Raw genomic sequence first — 17,560 nt, forward strand, 5'->3', positions numbered from 1 at the left:
TTCAACAACGGGCCCACATTTTCCCTAGTTTTCCTTTTGTCTCCTATATACTTAAAGAAGCCCTTCCTATTGGCCTTGACATCCCTTGCCAGGTTCAATTCCAAGACTGCCTTGGCTTTCCTTGTATCATCCCTGCATACCCTGACAGCATTCTTATACTTATCCCAAGCGGTCAGCCCCTTCTTCCACCTATTGCAAACTCCCTTCTTCCACCTGAACTTTTTCAGAAGGTCCCTGCTCAGCCATGCAGGTCTCCTTCTTCCCTTGCCTGATTTCTTCCTGTTCGGGATGCACTGATCCTGAGCTTGGAGGAAGTGACACTTAAAATAGCAGCCAGCTCTCTTGAGTCCCTTACCCTCTAGAGCCCTCTCCCATGGGATTTGACCAAGCGATTCCTTGAAGCGATCAAAGTTAGTGCTCCTGAAGTTTAAGGTTTCAACCCTACTTGTCATTTTGTGCATACTGCACTTAACCCTGAACTCTGTCTTCTCATGATCGCTGCAGCCCAGTCTGCCCCCAACCTTTACATCCTCCACCAGTTCCTCTTTGTTTGTCAGTACTAGGTCCAGTAGTACACCTCTCCTTGTGGTGTCCTCCACCACCTGAGTCAAAAAGTTATCATCAATGCACTGGAGGAACCTCCTGGACTGTACGTGCCCGGCTGTGTGGCCTTCCCAGCAGATATCAGGGTAGTTGAAGTCCCCCATGAGAATCAAGGCCTGTGATTGTGAGGCGATTCTCACCGTCTGTAGAAGGCCTCATCAACTTCCCCATCCTGATCAGGTGGCCTGTAATAGACACCCACAACAGTGTCTCTCATATTACCCTGCCCCTTGATCCTCACCCACAAGATCTCAACTTGCTCTTCATCTGCTTCCAGGGAGAGCTCGATACATTCCAGTTGCTCTCTCACATAAAGAGCGACTCCACCACCTCGCCTCACTGGCCTATCTTTCCTAAAGAGAACATAGTCCTCCATGACAGTGTTCCAGTGATGTGAGCTATCCCACCACGTCTCAGTAATTGCAATGAGATCATGGTCCTGTGACCACACGCAGATCTCTAACTCCTCTTATTTATTGCCCATGCTGCGCACACTAGTGTATGGGCATTTCAGAAAGGCCAATGAGTGTGCAGTTTTTGTCCTTGAGGGGTGCTGGGCCTTCCGATTCTCAAAAATACTATCACGATGCCCCACAAGTGCTGAGCTACTACCCCCAGGCACCTCTCTAGCAAGCCCAATTACATGCCCATCCCCCTTCAAATCTAGTTTAAAGCTCTCTCAATTAGCCCTGCTAACTCTATTCCAAGAACCCGGAGTTCTTACATCTTAGTTTGTCACTGGACTCACATTGGCTGAACCACCCCTGGAGAAGTGTCCCAGAGACAACAGGTTCAGCACTCCACACACTTTACCACCCATAAAACCTGTTTCTGCAAGCCTTTGTGTGCATGTTTCTCACACACATCTCCAGCTGTTAGATGCAGGATAGTTTTACTGTAGTGTTCCTCAAGAGGCAAAAATAATGTCTGGGTGGGAGTGACGAGGTTTTCCTTTTGGCTTCCACCACTCTCATTTTACACATTCCAAACATCTTGTTTATGTTTTATTCTCTTAGTATTGCGTTATGATTTATCAATTACACAGAGCTGTAGGTTCTCACAGTGCTTTGCAGATGAATAGGAAGAGACTGTGCTTTCTACAGAGGAGCTTAAATGTCACTTCAGGCCACAGCATAGTGTGAGCATAGAGAAGGCACACCACCTCTGGAGTGCACATAGCAGATTGTCATGGACATTTTTGCAGATGGGAATATAAACTATCCACAAGTCAGAACAGCTCAGCTGGGAAATACCAGAGATTTCAGCCCTAAAGGACACCTAACATCCGACCGCAGGGTTATTGGTCTCTGTCTGCTAGGAATGCAAAAAGGTGGATGCAGTGAAAGCAAAGTTAATTGAATCCTCTGCCTCTCTATGCAGAAACAGTCATGACTTAGCTACAAATATGAAACTTCAGCTATAAATCATAAAACTGTGCTGAAAAATCTGAAGTGCAATACTTTCTTGTGCAGAAAATTAGTTATCTGCTACCATAAAACGTTATTTTATTAAAACATTTTCTCATCTTCATTCTGCAGTAAACAAGTCGGGTAATTAATACTTTATGTAAACGCGTGTATTACGAGAATCTGCAAACTCACAACTGGAATTCAGACACACAGAGCAAACATCAGAAAACCAACGCTTGTTAGGTTCTCAGGGAGCTATTATGATATAAATAATAGTCCGTGGCTGCAAAAACATGAATGCTGTTTGTGTTCCCATGACTGAGTACCAATAGGCATCCTGTAACTAAATTGTATTAGTTGAATTAAGGAAACACCTGTAGAACTCAGTTGGGGTTACATCCCTGCTGTGCCAGCTGCTGTGGTAAGAGACCTGTGTACCTGGAAACAGCTAAAATCAAAAAGTCAAGGAAGGAAAGGGGAGGAAGAAAGGCCGCATTATTATCTTTGTCTGATGATAAAAAATTCACACCTGGTGAGTTTCCATTCTTTGTCCAAACTTGTACTGGAGGCCTAGAGCTGAGGGAATAAACCAGAGCAACCAACTCAGCTCTGAATCATATCTCACTCTTCCTTGAACAAGTGTGACTGTTTTCAAGAGAGCCATCATCACAAGTCTGGGAATGGTTGCCGAAATGATCTGGTGACTTTAAAACCACTTTAAATAAAAGTGATTTGAATAGCTCTAAAAGAAGGCAGTGATATCCCAGTTTACTAATCTGCTTTCTCTTGTAAAACACGGCTTTCATTAACTACTGATTCTTAAGGACATTCGTCAGCAATAACATTATTTGATTGAGAGACCAATTTTCTCTCCTTCAATCCTAAGGATTGCAAGTCTATTGAAAATTGAAAATTACACAGTCTTTTTTGGTAATTTGATTAACAGACAATCTGTGAAATGTTACACTAATATATTTTACTTGCATAAGCAAGTCTACTTTTGTATTTACCCAAATCCATGATTACTCAGAAATTGTCTGAAGTTTTCAGGATTGGTTTTGGAAAAGTATTTTAAATGAGAGATACTGTCACATTAAGTCTTACATGGTGAACACCTATATATCCTTCAAAATCCAGAACTAAAATTATTGCTGGTAGCTCAGCACAATCTCAGTTAGACTTTTGTATATTTAACTTGTGTCCAGGAGGGGAATAAGGCCATTGAGGACTGAGGCATATATTGCATCCATCAATTTTGTAAAGGACCAGTGGTTTCTCACCTGCTGTGTAATAGTGTCCCAGGGCCCCTCCAGCAGACGAGCCTGGTAGCTTGCATGAACACTTTTCCATATTTCATCCAGAGTTAAAGGTCTTCCATCTGTGAGGGTGGGAAACAACCATCCACAGTCAAAGCTCTTAAGCGTGCTATATCTTTAATACTGAATAGCAAAAGTAAATCTGAAAATACTGATTATCTGGAAGCAGACAGAAGAAGTAACAGCAAAATGTGACTGAGCCCCTTCTGGCCCCGTAACTCTAAAAGAGCATTGCTCAAATGCTGACAGAAAGTGCACATAAAACTATCCTAAATTCCCTGTTCATCTTTATTCTCTGTCACTTGAGAGTAACAACTTACTGTTCTGGTTGTAAGGTACAAAGTTAAACTAATTTTGTAAAACAATGCCTGGATAAGATAAATTTAAAACCCCAAAATAATATCATGACGAGTTATCTCAAGTAAATACATGCAATTCATAGTGAGAGAGTAGGAAAAAATCTAAGGAACATAATTCTGCATACAAAATTTTACTGCATTTTGGTAACCTACATGCCCATAATTTTTTCTTGAGCTGCATTTATATAGCATTGTTGCATCAGGTTTTTAGTTGTGATGTTAGAATTATGCCAAGATATTAGTGTCAACCACTTAGAAAATAGGCATGTCAGTTTTTCCTGAATATTTGGTTTTGGCAAACAGCAATAGAATATTTTGATATACTTTCAATAAGTAGCTTCATCTTGGCATTTATTAGGTGTCAGAAACCATTATCCTGTGATAAATAGTTTTATTCTACTGACATTTTCATGTCTGTAAAATGAAGAAGATTTATTCACCCAATTAACATTTGAATGCCATGTTTAGATATAAGTTAAAACCAGCTGCCTACAGCCTCTGTTTTATCTTATTTTCTGCACATATTTGAAAAAAAGCACTGGACTTACATAAGCACCATATAGCAGAAGCATGTGGCAAATAGTGTTTGAGAGGGCAACAGCATATTAACTAGCTATACTATGAATGTGAGATTTGCTAGACCATCATGCCTTCATGATGGCAGGTAGGAGAGCTGTGCTGGACACAGTCTAACATTTGCTAAGAAATTTATTACAAGAGCATAAGTTAAATTTAGAGGGATGTATTTATGCTCAGATCATCTGTGTGCAGGTAATAAGATGCGATGAATACTTGCAATTTTCTGGTTTTCTGTTTTCTATTCAACCTGGGAAGACAACACAGACAATCCAGAGAAAGTCCAAATCTAAAATCTAGAACCACATAATGTATGATTTGATTTGCCACTCTATATTTCGTTCAGTACACCTTTCTTTGTATCGGTGAATTTTTAAAGTAACATGAGCAAATTCAGGTCATAGACATGGAACGGATTACTCTGACTCTAACCATTAATCTCATTTACAGAAACGATCAAATATTATTGAAGCATTAATCATATTATAGTTAAAATTGAGTTTTGCCTTTACCTCATGGATTTTATTACTTCACGTATGAGAAGCAGTATATCTTCCATCATATTTCAGTACAGATTTATTTTCATTTCACAGAAAAATACAAATACATCCAAACCAAAAGTTTCACCTCACATCAGACTGAGATCATAGACAGTAAATGTTAATAGTTAATACAGAGTAATTGCAATGTTTCACACAGTAACAAAAAATTGATGTGGGCATTCCGATTATACACTTACATATTGAAACATGCTTGGATTTAAACTCCCCCAGATTTTGAATTTTCTGCACTGTTCTGGTATATTTCACTGAGCTTTAAATGAGTTTGAATTAAGTGTGTTTTTTAAACTGAGTAAGCTGTCATACATGTTCCCAAATATTGTGTTCCTGTAAATTCTTATTCAACTGACTAGGTCAGAAGATGGGACGCCAGACGCAGCAGGAAAGAATAAGTTATCAATACTTAAAATGGATGTGAGGTTCAGCTGCATAGCTGGGAACTGCCAAGACCCATGCAAAAGGAGAGGGGGTGGATGGGCAGTTTCCCCATCCTCTTCGATGGGAGGAAAACTTAAACGTCTATTGAAAGAGTTTTTTTCTCTCAATAAAATAAAATAAAATAAAATAAAATAAAATAAAATAAAATAAAATAAAATAAAACAAAACAAAACAACTACATTAAAATCTTAAAATGACCGACAGAAGGAACCATTTCAGGTAATCTGGCTGGAGGTGTGCTTTATATTTTAAAACTACTCAGTTTGTGTGGTCATCTGCTTCGGATGATATAATTGAATCCATTTTACTCGCAAGCTCCCAGATTTGCACAAAACACATATCTGTATTCTTTGGGCACTTTTAGACCCCTTTTTCCAGGGCTGCCAGCATTCCCACATTTAGCAGCCCTGTTATAGATTCTTGCAACCCACTGAGACCTCAGATTTCCAGCTGGGCTGACAGAGCAGTCTGTAATTGTTGCTGATAGCAACAAGGGGCCACCGTGGCACCTGCTGAGCCAAGCAGCCTCTCCACTTCTTGTCTCACGGTTTCCCGTGATGGAGCTGAACTCAAAAAGTTCAGCCAGAAAAAGAAGGCAAAAGTAGCATCAAGCCAAGAGAAGTGGCAGGAGAGGAACGTAGAGGCTTCAGATTCACCCAGCAGTACATTTACTCATGACACAGCTGCTGAGGTGCTTGCTGCTTGTCCCAAGTCCTACCCCAAGTCTAGCTGGGAGCATGTGTGCAGACAGAAGTGGAAGTTTGTGGTCATATGTACGTTTTGTGTAATTCAGCTCATTAAATAATCACAGAGAGTCAAAGGAAATAGCTGCTTGTGGGTCATGCCAGATTTACTGTACCTTTGACTGAAGCTCCATGCGTATAATGCCCCAGTCTGGCACATGACATACCATCAACTCATCAGTACTAACCCAGGCTCTCTGAAATGCAGGCTCTGATACAATAAAATTGACACCTACCCAGCAAGAAAGGCCAAAAAGGCCTGGGAAGTAACCAACTAAGATTTTTGTTGAGAGAAAGGAGATAAAGGATAGGAGTCAAGAACTCCTAAGTATGGGTTCTGCCTCTGCCATTAACAAACTATGGGCTTTAATCAACTAGTTCATCTGCTTTAACAGTCAGGCAAGAACAACTACAGCTTTTCTATCACAAACTCAGATTTTTATTATTTAAACTGTCTCGACGGTCCATTTGGGGTTAACTCATTTATGTCACCACAAATATATAGTTAAAAAGCAGATGGCTGAGTGCCCCCTCACAGCAGCAAGGTGTGGCATTAAGATGACACATGAGTTGTAGCTCCCAGCTGACTTGGCACCTTAATTTCTGCAAAAAGCAGAAATTCTTCAGGCATAGAAATTTCACATACATTTTTCAGAGAAAAATTTCAGGCTTTTTAAGTTGCTGTATTCTGTTTTCTTCATGTTTACTGAGGGCTTTTAATTATTTCTTAGATTTCTAATTAAAGGTTATTCGGCACTTCTGGTGAAATGGTGCACAAATTGTTTTGAGGCTTCATTCTGGCATACTTTCCAAAGAAATATTCGGTTTTTGTACTTTTAAGAAACCACCCCTACAAAAGAAAAACACCCTTACAGCTTAGGAGAATATCTGACTATGCAAATTATTCCATTTTATTTATGTCCAAAGCCATGATAAAACAGGTTCATGTGGGACATGGTCTTAAGAGGAACTATTTCTCTAAGAATGGACACAGTGGTTACATGCTGTTGAGTTCAGGGAGTAAGTCTATATTCTGGAAAGAGCATCAGTCAGGCCCGGTATGGTTATGAATACAGAAAGTCATGCCTTCAGGGCTGAAGGAAGTTACATTATCTTATAAGCTCCCTCTCTCTAACCACTGATTAGCATGATTTTTATTGGCAGGGATTTATCTATATGTCAGAGAGCTAGTCGTATTTTGAGCAGGTCAACTCGAAAATCCCATTCCTTTTCTGGAGGAGTTAGGCTGCAGTCCTTACTGACTCCCATTAATTCTGCTCTTTCTTTTCAATGCTTAGCCAGCATTCATGATTCTTCCTTTACCTTTGTTGGAAAAATAAGAAGAGAAGCGTGAGACAAGGCATTGTTTTCTTAACATGCAAAGTGACTCCTGAATGATGCCTGTGTCCACCTGTGATTGTGTTGCTGCTACCTCACTGTCGGTGCAAGAGGTTTTTGAATGTACGGCTTTAGACAATGACAGTTCAGGAAAAGACCAAAGTTCCTTGACATCTTAAAGACTAAGAAGAGGGGAAAACACTCTGCTGATTAAAGAAAGCTTACTGGACCTAGCCCAGCCCATCTGGCTGATGCCAGCATTGAAGGGGAAGGCTAATTGCCTATACCATCTGTCTCTAAGAGGGCTAATTGCTGACATCAGATATCAGCAGGGGTTCATGCATTTCTTCAACTACCTATTTGGTAATCTCAGAAGCCAGAGAAAGGAAGAAGGGCTCCCATTTCCGAAATGTATGGCATGCATAAGACTGATTTTGGAGAAAGGAAACATAGTTGTCTAAGACTCTGATGTATTGAAGACCACTGCCTTGAGCTCCTGACACAGACTGGGACTTCAGTAGGTCTGAAATTAGGGATATATGCCACATGGTAAGTATCATGACGTAGTGAAAAATGTTCCTTACATATATATATGTAGCCTAAAAATATCTTATTGTATTCTATAATGTTCCCAAACATCTTTCCAGACATATTCATCACACTTAATCATTATTTCCAGCTGAAGTATTTGACCTTGCACAGAACAAGATCTTCCCTGTACACCTATCCCCAGAGACTACCAAAAAGCTTAGATGTCTCTCAAAATGTTCTGTTGCAATTAAGATTTCAAACCCTTAGCTCATGCTACCTTACATATCAAACTTCATCTCACCAAAAAAAAAAGTCTAAAGATGAATTCCACAAAATAAGCTATTTCATCCAAATTAGACAGAAGCAAGGATAAGGATACAATGCAACTTTTGCCCTTCTGCAGGAAGAATGGGTCTGTAATGTTTGAGCTAGCAAAGAGGAATGAAAACTGGATGTCCTCACTGACACATGCTCCTGAAGATGCCAACCACGCTGAAGATGATAGCAAGATCTCCCCAGCAACTCTGCTGGGAGCCTTTTTCCTAGGAGGGACTGTAAGAGACCAAGTCAATGAAAACTGGACTCACATACGGTGGGAGAAAGGCAGGGTTTAATTGCTCTAGAAAAGTTTTTGAAGAAGCTATTTGGAAGAGCACAGATTTGGACAGTCTGGCACCAGTTGCTATTATAACATACAAAGCGAGGAAGTGAATATTGCAAAACAAGCAAAACTACTTAGTCAGGTCGAACAGAAGAATTATTATTTCCTAGGCAGCCCTCGAGGTGTAATGGCCACTTAACACACTGCCAGAGAGGAAGCAGCGTTTTGAATTCAAACTCTGTGCCCTGCTGCTGGGGAAGGCAAGACAGGGCAGGGCTGTGGAAACACTGGAAGGATTACAGCTCACCTTCACCTCCTGCAACAAGCTCTAATTAACGTGAAGATCAGTATGGACAGGATTCAAGGGAAACCATGAACAGCTCACAAGAGACTTGTGAGGAACCGGTTCTGTTACTTAATCTACAAATAATGGTAGGAATTTAGACTGGGAAATTGATGTAGGTCTCAGAAGATTCTTCCCCGATTATTTCAGATGAGGAATGCACTGATTAATACTAGTTGTCTGAGAAACAAGGTAAGGAGCCTAGGACATGAAGACTATTACCTCAAAGGAAAAAAATCTCAGGGTATCACCTGGAGTTTTCCTTATACCAGTTTCAGGACAAGCCAAAAGGTACTTTTGTCAGATATCTCAAGTGATTGTGAGTGACTGTCATCTGCACATTCCTGAAAACCCCATGTTGGGACCTTCAGACAGTGCAGCACAGGTGGGCAAACAACTTGCAGGGGCAACAGAATTTTTCCTTTTCGAAAGTAAGCTATCCGTAAGTAAAATCAGAGAATACTAGCTCAAAACATTATAGGAAAAATACTTATTGCCAGCATTTTGTATCCTTCTCTCTTCAAGAGTCAGAGAATGTTAAATGTTAAAAGAGAATGTTAAATGCTGAAGAGAACCCAGGTGACTTTACGAATTATCTAAAAAAGTACTTGTTTTCCATTGTGAAAGATTCCCAAGAAGTGTTTCAAAACATAATTGTACTTGTAGGAACAATTACAGTTTTGTACTGCAAGGGGAGCTGTTGGCACATAATACTACGACTGTGCATTAGATCATCCACTAGCTTCTGTAATATCCACTTCCAGCTATAAGGAGTCATGTTTCAACACCTCCGATTCCCTGATGCTGACAAGCTAAACAACTTGTTTTGTCTCTGGGAGCTCTTCTCTGGTGATTAACTGCTTATGGTGAATACTAATTATATGAAAGTACAGTACAGTAGAAATAGTGTCCTATTTCCTCTACCTGCAGCATCTCCATCCTCTTCTGTAGAGACAGTGCACTATTAATTCAGCTAAACCCAAGAAGATGTCATTTTTCAGGACCACAAATAGGTTAATCTGTCTCTTACAGCAAAACTTTCTTTATCTTCCTGTCTGCACAATAAGTTTAAAGGCAAAACATTGCACATTTGTAAATGCCTGTAATAATTCCAGAAATAAATTTGCAGCAGGATGCGTGCAAATGAGTTCTGTTGGTGGTAAAAGGCAGAGCAATGTCCCCAATTCCCCATGTCCCAGTTTGAAAATTTACCCCAAATTATCCATTCCTGAAACTGCACCTCAGACTAAAATCTTTCCACCAGGGAGTCTATGAGAATTTGTTCTTCAATTTTAAATCTAAAGTGCCTTTTAAAACGCTAACACTGCAAAATTAGAAACCATTAAACAATATAAGGCAGAGAGTGATTAAATCTACCAAACACATTCAAAGCAGCTTAAGCTACTTTTTAATTAAAAAGGAAAAGATATCACTGGCAACATTCAGACATCTTTATCTAGATAAAGTTAGGAGGTTATTCAAAACACAAAAGATGCTGATGACCATGATACCATGCAGGAGACTGAATGAAATGACTTGAAGATTTCAATCCCTCCGCCCTAGGTACACAGTCCTTGGGCAGAGAGGAACAGAGTACAGCCAGTGCTGCAGTGTGATCACTCTATGTTTTCTGATTAAATAAGTGACACTAACAGCAGCCTTGGAGGGAGGCTGTGTGTTCCTCCTTCCTTCCTGACAGGATGGTGAGTGAAATCACAGTGGCTATAGCAATTGAGTAATGGGTGACAAGATGTACATATCAGGGAGGAAAGAAGACCAGTTAGTGTTTCAAGAGCTGGTTTTAATAGATAGAAAAAGGCAATACCTTATAGGTTTGGGGATTTTTTTAAGCAGCAAATTTAAATAGAAAACAGCATACACTTGTAAAGGTACATTTAGACCCCAGCCTTGTGGCTCAAATTCAGGCTCCAAAGAAACAGACAGTGTTCTGCTGAAGCACTGTAATTATGTCCACTTATTTTGTAGCCAAATTCAAACCTGCAGCTTTAAGCTTTTGTATTCATTTAACGAAACGAACAAGAAAAATGACCAGCAGTTTTAGTCAACCACAGGCAAGGTGCCAGGAGCCAAAGATCAGCCTCCTTCAGGCTGAGATGATATCATCTACTCCAAGGTCCTGAAACTCTGTGTCTGGAGTATTACAAAATTTACTGGTGAACAGCCTCATCTCTTACTTTCCTATTACATATGATCATTACTCTGTTCCTCAATTTAATACAAAATCTGTGGTTTTAACATCTATTGCATCCAACTTATTTTTATTCTTCCCTTCGCCTAACAGAAGATTGGTCTTACCTAAAAAGCACGCCCTAAAATAAAGCACAGGTGCTTGGTAGCTGCTGGAGTACAAGACGTGATATTCATAGCGAATCACTTCTTCTGTTGCACAAACTCCAGCTACTTGAGAGTCATCCAAAGCCTCCTAAAACAACAAACATGAACACAGTAATACATCAAGTTTTTTATTTGTATCAGGGGAAAAGTAATTACTACTATTGTAATAAATTCAATAAATATACGGAACAAATAATGGCAATCACCCCTTTCACAGCACTACTCATTTGGATTCCCAAAGGAATTTTTCAATGCTAGCAAGAAAATCACAAAAGTCCAAAACCTACAAAGGCATCTTACAGACTTACTTCCATAAACCGTGAACTATGTGTAAGCATATGCAGAATTGAGGTCTTTCTAAGTGCAGGCTGCTTTTTTTTGTAAGCAAGAGACAAAAGCTCTCTAAAATCTTTACAGCACAATGACTGGTACAATAAGGTGACTACAGTTGCATACTTCCTCATTACCTTTAGTGTAGACAATTTTAAAAGTGTATCCTTAAATAATCTGTTTTTGCTTGCCAAAAGACAAACCAAATGTATCCATCAAAAATTCTCTGCTCTACTTTCTTTAAAGGCTTTTGCCAGAGATTTTTGCTAATAATACTTCTAAAATGGAGATAATTTTTTCCTGTTAATGTGTATTTCAGTTGTAAAGTAAGTTAAGTTTAGTGTAGGTTTCAAATAAATCAGAAGAGATAGAACTAACTGCATTGAGATATACTCCAGTTGCAGCACAGATGTCCTAACATTTCAAATAAATCTTCAAACAGTGCTAAGAACCCAGTTGTTTTGACTTTTCTAAAAATTGTAGATACTCAACAGCTTTGAAAATGAAACCATTAAATGAATAATGCCATTAAGATTAAATGTTAGAATAAACTTTCCAAGAAGACACTATAGGTGTGGACTTGTTCAGTTTTCAAACCCTCAAATTTACATGCATGAACTAAGCAACCATAATGCCCCACAGGTTGGGTGTGCGTTTCAGAACTTGACTATTGCCAAGCAACTGTGAATATTGGCTCACTGTCTCTGTCCAAGCAAAATAAAAAAGACTGAACAGGAAAGAAGAACCAGCATCCTTTGAACACTATGCTGGTTTAACATAAAGAAATTTAAAGCTATTTTGCATTTTTATCTCACATCCTTAATTCAACTCAGCAATGAATCGATCTATAAAGAGATATAAGAACTGATAAACTATAACACTAATGACACATTAAATACTTTCTTTTTTTTTTTTATAGCCCACGTAAAAGTGATTTTCCCCAAATTCAGTGTATTAGACAACCAGATGCTGCTAAGGCACACAGATTCACAAATGGAAAGCCCGGACCTTGGGAAGCCACAGACCAAGGTACTGTAAATACATTTTCAGACATTACATAAGAAAATCATAGATGCTCACAGAACAGAAGGTTTCTGGGAAATTCTGGGCAGTTGCAGGAATGGTTGATTTCAGCTTATCAGGAAACAGATATCTAAAGCACTGAAAGAGAACATTAAAGAAAGTGCTTTCTGTGTTAACCTAGTTTTAAAAACTGTATGTGAAGGGATACTAAAGACAACATGCCAGAAGGGACAATGATGATTACTGTATCTGACTTCACGAGCCAGGCAGAGTTAGGTATGCCGTGCCCAGTTCCCATGCAAACATGTAACAGACTAAGAAGGCAAGTTCTTTTCCTCCTCACATGTCATACCTTCTGATCAGATATGAAATACAGACTAAAAAATCTCTTGAGGAAAACAGAAATCTCTTCTCTATAGTAAGCTGAACTTTCTTTAAAATTGGTAACATTTCAATGCTTTAATGAGAATAGAAAAAGAAAGAACAGCAGCAGCCCATGGTGAAAGAAAACAAAAAACAACTAGATTGGTTTTCAAGTCTATAGGGATGGGAAAAAGTCCATATTCTGATACATTAAAATTCACAAAACCCTTTCAGATCAACCTCCTGGAAGCAAAATCATACTGCTTTACAGACATTAACGTTTCATCAGATATTATGACCTTGGGTATTGCTTAGTCACTAGCTTACCTTGCCCTAAAAAAATACTTGTCCTGGAAATGGGAAGACTGCCTGTTCATGTATTAAACACTATTGTTCTAGAAAAAGCTGTATGTATACACATACTTCTCTCTCCTGCTTACTGTATATAAGGGTAAAATGACTGTATACCCTCACATAAATACTGATATCTAATATGTGACTATTTTAGACTGAATGATAAAGAAGCCATATTCTTTATTACCTCCAAATACTTAGGAAAAGAAATACATTAATGCTCACTCAAAAATGAAATTTCCAAACCTGTATACCCTCAGGGAAAACATGCTTTATAAAAACCTTACTTACTATCTCAGAAAGTCATAAATTAAGCTAGGAACAACTTCATCATTAAGAATTCAATTTACTGGGTTAGCATGGATATCAGCTGGTAAACAACTTCTACATTCATTTTCTGGATTAGGAAAAGGAAAGCAAAGGAGAGTTCTTTCTAATTTCATTGTTCCTTGAGATGGCCACTGAGAAACCTTAAGGATTTCTGCCATTACCAGACAGATGCTAAGACAGTGAGGTACTTCCTAAAACATCCTATTACTTCCAGAGAAAGGTGATTTTATCCAGTGGCATTCCCAGAAGATGTGCATAGTTTGATGGCAGGAGAGGCAGCAGAGAAGGTAAGAAGGCAGCTTTATCGCTTTCCTCTTTTAGAGAGCAGATTATCTTTGGACACATTTATTTTGCATTACGCTGGATTTTTTGACCGACAGTTTAAGCAGTTTCTGAAATCAAGCATTCAGCTGAATACAAAGCTCAAAGAAGCTTTGAAACCGACATTCTTGTGCTCTGTATCAAGAAGGACTTTGGTCTACTACAAAGTTTCTACACTTATTCAAAGTAAGTTTCTGATACTCAGATCTCTTTTTCTGCTGTTTCTAGTGACAAGTGGGCGCATTGTATTTGTGATTTGCATACAAAGGCAGATAGCTGAATCCTTCTTAGGGTTACCTGTAATCCCCATTCCTTTCAGTAAACAGCAGTTTCAAGACTTTTTACATAAAAAGATACAGCATTGATGTGTAATCCTGTACTTTACAGTCTCTCTAAGTATGACGCACTGTATTTATGCAGGGAAAGTACATTTTGGATCCTAAAAGTTTTGATGGTATCTTTCTAACTGATGAGATGAACTTTGCTGATGAGATGAATAAAATGAGTACAGTCATTTTAGGTGATCTCTGGAACATCTAAAAATCTATGCATGGCTGAATAAAGCCATGGAGCCTTAGAGATTTTTGTATCAGCCAAAAAGAAGGGATTTATTTTTTACTCTTTAACCAACTACTGATAAAGTCATAAATATAAAACACAGGAGTAACTTATTAAAACAAAAAAAAAACCACACAGAATTTTGATTTAATCTGTCATATGATAGCCTATTTAACTTTATTCTTCAAGTAATTGTTCTACTTTCCTTTTTTATGTATACTGTTGTTCTGTTTCTTTTTGAGCTAACGATGAATTTTAGTTACTGTAATAGACAATACTGAAATCAATTTTAACTTCAGAAGATTTTGTAACTGCTGTAAAATATTCATACATGTACACACATCACAAAACAAGTTCATAATTTTGCTCAGATCTTGTAAAGGCGAAAAAAAGATATCTGTGCTTAAAAAAAATAAAATAGAAACATTAACAAAAAAGGGGCATTGACCAAACTGCAACCATTACAAAATGTTATGAAGTAATTTGATTTCTCAAGTTTTTGTTTCTGCTTTGCAAATTTGCTTGCATGCTTACCATGCTTCAAGTTAAAACTGTGAATCCAGGACTCACTGACTGTTTCCTAAACAAACTGGGAAGTTGTCATCAGGAAGCATCTGCTCCTCTATTGCTCTCATGTAAAATCATTCTTGTGCTGTCATAATGGACTGGTGAGCAGATGTTTAAAAGCAATGTATGTATTAGAAAAAAGATAAGCAGCAACTACCTAATTAATTATATTAGTTCCATCATAAATGAATTATCACTAAATCCAATTGATATAAAATTGTTCTCAACCTTTAAGTATCCCCTAAACAAATTAAGTTGACTTGTTCCTTTTTAAATGCAGAATTCTTTAAATCGATAGATAAGAAATGTCGTTCTGAAGGCAAAATAACGTATTTGTACTATTTTTACTCCTCCTGATGAAGAAGGCAAGTTAAAATCCCCTGGTAACAAGTTAATTTGACAGCAGAAGAGAGTTAATAGCATGTTTTGATACTCTTTAGCAGTAACTGTGCTCCGCAGACTAAAGAGCAGCAGGAAGGTACGGGTTAAGGCAGGTCACCTTTGGAGGGAGGGCTCCCAAGGAAAGGGAAAGGCCAGGGAAGGGACAGGGTAAACTGGGAAGGTGACAGAATTACCTGATAAAAAAGGGATTTTTCCCTGCTGACACCAAACATTTCCCTCTCTCCACCTCACCTGGAGAGGAAGGCGGAGCCAGCCCTCCTTGCTCAGCCCAAATTCTCTTTGAAATGCAGAAGCAGGCCCTGATGCCCTTTTTGAGGGAAAAAAAAAACCTGAGAGAAGTGCTTTAAAGAACAGCAGGCACATTTCTCCTGGATCACAAGTCACTGCTGCCTTTCTCCCAATTCTCATGTTCCTAATCTCCTTTCTTGCTGTCCTGACCTCCCTCTCCTCCTGCCGCAGGCCAGCCTCCTGGGAAATTCTCCTGCAGGAGCACGGCCGGATTGGGCTGCAAGCAGGAAAGGGAGGAAGAGGTGACGCAGGCAGTTACTGGTACCGCTGGTTTCATTGTGAAGGGGGAAAAAAGGAGATGCAATCCAGATTAGTAAGCAAATCTGATTTCATTGCTTGGAATACATTAACACTTAATTTCATTTCAGCCTCTAAAGTTGAAAACAAATGTATCGCTATTTCTCCAGCGCAGCATTTCTCTTTCTTCAGAGATGACTCTGAGCTACCATGTGAAACACAAGAGCTTCCAGGGAGCAGCTCCCCTCCCCATTCAACACTTTCCCTTTGGCAAATGGGGGGATGGAACATGAAAACTGAATGGTAGGACAGCCTGCATCAGATAGAATTAAAACAGAGCTTAATGTGGAGGGTGCGGCAGCGTGGTGAGATTGTATCTGCGCTCTTTATTCTTCCTCCTGGGTGTTCTCCACATTTATTTGGACCGTGTCTCACTTTTTTGCCTGCAGCCCCCACAGGTCTAGTCTCTGCAGGTCAATTCTGCTGCTGGTTTTTGTCCCTCTTGTGTAGAGTCTCAGGTAAACCCCCAACCTTACGCAGACCTCAAATCTCCGGAGCTGATCCTCCCTTTCCCTTCCATGCTGAAAACGCAGCGTGGAGTCACAGCGGTCAGCAAGGCAACCCTGGTTAGAGAGGAGGAGAGTTGGACCTCTGGGCAGCAGCCCACCTCACGCCCTCACAACCAGCTCTGACCATCCCCGTAAGCTGGAGGATGGCAGGGGACAGGAGCTTGGCTGGCTCAGCGAAGGATGAACTGCCAGAATGCCCGTTGCCTGGATTCAAGTCTCAAAATGAAACATTACTCGAAAATTGTAAAGAGGCCTGGTAAATGAAAAAAACCTCCTTGCAAAACTAAACATGCTGAGGAAAAAAAGCTGACAAACCAAGACTTGCAAGAACCTCAAAACCATCCTAGCACATGGGGTTTTTTAATTTTAATATACTAAGAGAATGCCAGTTTGCATTAAGTGATTGTTGGTATTTTCCGTTTACCATTAAATATTCATACTATGCTAAAATTTATTGGCTCTAATCAAACTTACCCCACTGTATCACAGCCTGTAAAAATGCATAAAAATGTGGACATCTTCCTGAATAATTTAAGTGTAGGATGAACGGTGTACAAATGTCTTTGCCACCAGTCGCAGCATTTTTATATACATTAACATATTGCTCTTTTATGTGAAGTATATATGCGCAAACCAAAACCCTCCATGTGTTTTCCAGTGCCACCGTCATTCGTGACAGATGAGGCAATATGAGGATAACAAAAGAGCTCTGAAGACTAATAAACTTACCTTAGGGATTTATTTTCCGTATGTGCCTACAAGACCCTCCCCACTATCTTGGATTTCTTTAAATTCAGTTAGCCAAGTGAAGAAGCTGGTTAAATACTGCCCCTCAATAACAGAGAAAGAAAGTGTCCCTTAAATTAGACAGTGGTATTACTAAATGCCATGTCCAAAGAGCCTCCTTTTGGAAGATGTAGCTATTCTGAAAAGCCACTACACCACTACTGGAGAAACCCACAGCTGAGTTAATGTAAGCAGGCAATGGATTCCTACAGGCACACAGATCTCTGAAAGACTTCTTTTCCCAGAGGAAAATCTGACTG

The 17,560-nt window shown here is 39.3% G+C and overlaps 1 protein-coding gene across 1 annotated transcript in view; it reads right to left on the reverse strand.

Annotated features, from left to right (window-relative positions):
- ATG10 (autophagy related 10) overlaps nt 1–17,560 on the reverse strand; it is an 84,046-nt gene that overhangs the window by 20,675 nt on the left and 45,811 nt on the right. Inside the window, exons 3-4 of the mRNA XM_009886886.1 lie at nt 11,134–11,260; nt 3,293–3,390 (exon numbers count right to left, since the gene is read on the reverse strand). Coding sequence (XP_009885188.1) covers nt 3,293–3,390; nt 11,134–11,260 — 225 coding nt within the window. The remainder of the gene's footprint in view (nt 1–3,292; nt 3,391–11,133; nt 11,261–17,560) is intronic.

The sequence above is a fragment of the Charadrius vociferus genome, unplaced genomic scaffold, assembly GCF_000708025.1.
Source record: "Charadrius vociferus isolate BGI_N301 unplaced genomic scaffold, ASM70802v2 scaffold244, whole genome shotgun sequence".
Lineage (NCBI taxonomy): Eukaryota > Metazoa > Chordata > Aves > Charadriiformes > Charadriidae > Charadrius > Charadrius vociferus.